Raw genomic sequence first — 2,491 nt, 5'->3', positions numbered from 1 at the left:
CACACACACCCACAATCCCACTATTTATGTCCTGCATTAAGTTATTCCTGCTTTTCCAATTTTGCAGCGAAGTTTTGGTTTGCTGGGGGCTAACTGAGTTTAATGAGAAAATGGAACAGAAATCAATGAAGGGGATAGGCTCATCAAGACTGAAAAAAGTAATCACAAAAATTTACTCATTCATTCAGCTTCAGAAGTAGTTAGATTAGTTGTTAACTGAAGTGAAGCATTTTAGTTAAGCATTAGTGCCGACAGTGAAGTGGCAGCTCTGTCAACGGATTTTTCTTTAAATAATAGTTTCAAACACAACTTTTTTGTTTGTACTAAACAAACTGATGTTCTCCTGCCTACTGCTAACTAATGTAAGCTTTAGCTAATATTTAAAAAATCTTTTTTTGACCTTTGGTTTAGGGATGCACGATTTTAAAATTCTCAATTTTAAAACAATTGATTAAATAGACAATAGTAAAGTTCTACACCATTTTAACTAAAAAATTAAAACACTAAAAACTAAAACCAGTTGTTTTAAATGCTGAAGTGAATTTAGGCATCACAGCATTACAATGTTACAGTACTGTTACAGATTTGCTAAAAATTTTATTTAACAGTGTTATTAAACTAGTTGTAGATGATGGCAAAGGTAATCTAAATGTAGTAGACGAAATAAACAATTAAATATCTAATATCTTCAGATGCTGTTGACTGATACTGTGATATTGTGCATCCCTCCTTTGCGTTTTCATTGCTTTATTTCTGTTTTGACGAAACAACTTATCTGACATTACTTCATCTTTGTCTCCAGGTCGAAGCGGAAGGTCCTGGGGCGCAAGGAATCTGAAGAGGACCGTTCACAAGGTCCTTTATCCCCACCAGTCACCCCTACAGGAATAGCCCCCGGCTTAACTTCCCCTGTGCCACGGCAAACAGGCTCCATCCAGCGCAGCCTGCGCAAATCCGCGACCAGCAGCGACACCTTCAAGGCCCTCCTGCTCAAGAAAGGCAGTCGCTCTGAGACCAGCTTCCGCATGTCTGCTGCAGAGATGCTGCGCAGCACCGACCCACGATTTCAGAGGACTCGCTCTCTCGACGACTCATTTGATCCAGCATCTCCAACGGGTGAGAGCCCCTGCTCTTCACCGGGCCGTAGCAGGAGGACGCCCGAGGACTGGGTGCGCAACGAGGGAATGTTCTCAATGTCCCCGTCGTTAATCGGTCCGAAGTACGGCCGATCTCGCACGCCGCCCTCCGCCGCCAGCAGCAAGTATAACGCCCGCAGCCGGATCCTCAGCAGCCCCATGACTGTTATTTGCGAGAGGGATGGAGAACTCACCGACTCTGAAGAACCATGCCCTGTTCCTCCATCAAACATGCCCCTTCCCATTTCTCAGGACTCTAACAGCACTTTATGTGACCAGAGCAGCAGTTAGAATAACAAATGGCTCCTTTGCAAAGGCGGAACGTCTTCTCGGCACCAGAGATTGACTGAGGGCAGAAGACCAGGAGAGGCTGAACTCTAGAAGGTCTTGCCGCCCGCTAATCCTGGCAGCGCTGTCTAATGTTGTAGTGTGGGCTAAGACTTGAGGATCTAAGGTAGATCAAGCAGTCAGCTCAAGCAGTAGATGAGATACTGCTGTATCTGTAGTTCTTCAGAAAAAAAAATAACCAATCTAAACCAATTTGATCTTTTCGGAGAAAACGCCGCTTTCAGTGGCAATACTAGATGCATCTTTCCAAAGCTTAGCAATTCATTCTCTTATTTTGTTCAGCTTTTTATTTCCATTCTTCAGCAGTAACATATTTGTGTAGGTTTGTTTTTTGGTCAAGCAGTTAACGAAAGTTGTAATGAAGGATTTACTATGTGACTGCTTGTTTTGGCTGTAGTAGTTCAAGTTGATGGATATTTTGTCAGCGCCATTGGGGTGAGTCACATCTCAAACTTCACTGAGGCAGCTCTGTCAGCGCCTTACCGCTTGAGTACGCCGGTCTACAAAGACCAAGATAAAGAGCACACCGACCGATTCCTACAAGAGACTATCTTTCCGTACTGTTCAGACCACAAGAAGTGTCTGGAATGGAAAAGGAATTGTGGGCCGAGAGATTGGAGTAATGACGGCATTGTCTGTGGAAACATTTATGTTTGGTTTATGGTGTGTAGGTTTGCACTGTGTTCATCGTCTTCTTTTATTTGTAATTTAAAAAGCATTGTGTCTGTGTTGGTTATTTTAAAGAGTTAATTCTGACATCTTACTTGAAACAAATGACTGGTTTACTTGTAATTGTTTTGGTTACCAAAGAGCCAAATGGGACACTCTAACTTGCTGAAATGTGAGGGCATTTTTCAGCCTGACTTCTGTTCTGTTAACATCTAGCGAAAGTAACCGCTTAATTACTAATCCTCCTGTTTACCTGTCGAACGTTTTCTTTTCTTGTGCAGTTTTACAATGTTTTTTATGTACAGTATCTCACAGAAGTGAGTACACCCCTCACATTT

The 2,491-nt window shown here is 42.4% G+C and overlaps 1 protein-coding gene across 1 annotated transcript in view; it reads left to right on the top strand.

Annotated features, from left to right (window-relative positions):
- Positions 1–2,477, top strand: part of LOC107668206 (NHS-like protein 1) — a 113,470-nt gene extending 110,993 nt beyond the window's left edge. The window contains exon 9 of the mRNA XM_016460000.1: positions 803–2,477. Within this exon, the coding sequence (XP_016315486.1) occupies positions 803–1,427 (625 nt within the window). The 3' untranslated portion in view covers positions 1,428–2,477. The remainder of the gene's footprint in view (positions 1–802) is intronic.
- The last annotated feature ends 14 nt before the right edge of the window (positions 2,478–2,491 follow it).

The sequence above is a fragment of the Sinocyclocheilus anshuiensis genome, unplaced genomic scaffold (assembly GCF_001515605.1).
Source record: "Sinocyclocheilus anshuiensis isolate Anshui unplaced genomic scaffold, SAMN03320099.WGS_v1.1 scaffold1341, whole genome shotgun sequence".
NCBI lineage: Eukaryota > Metazoa > Chordata > Actinopteri > Cypriniformes > Cyprinidae > Sinocyclocheilus > Sinocyclocheilus anshuiensis.
This window is presented reverse-complemented; position numbering and strand designations above follow the sequence as displayed.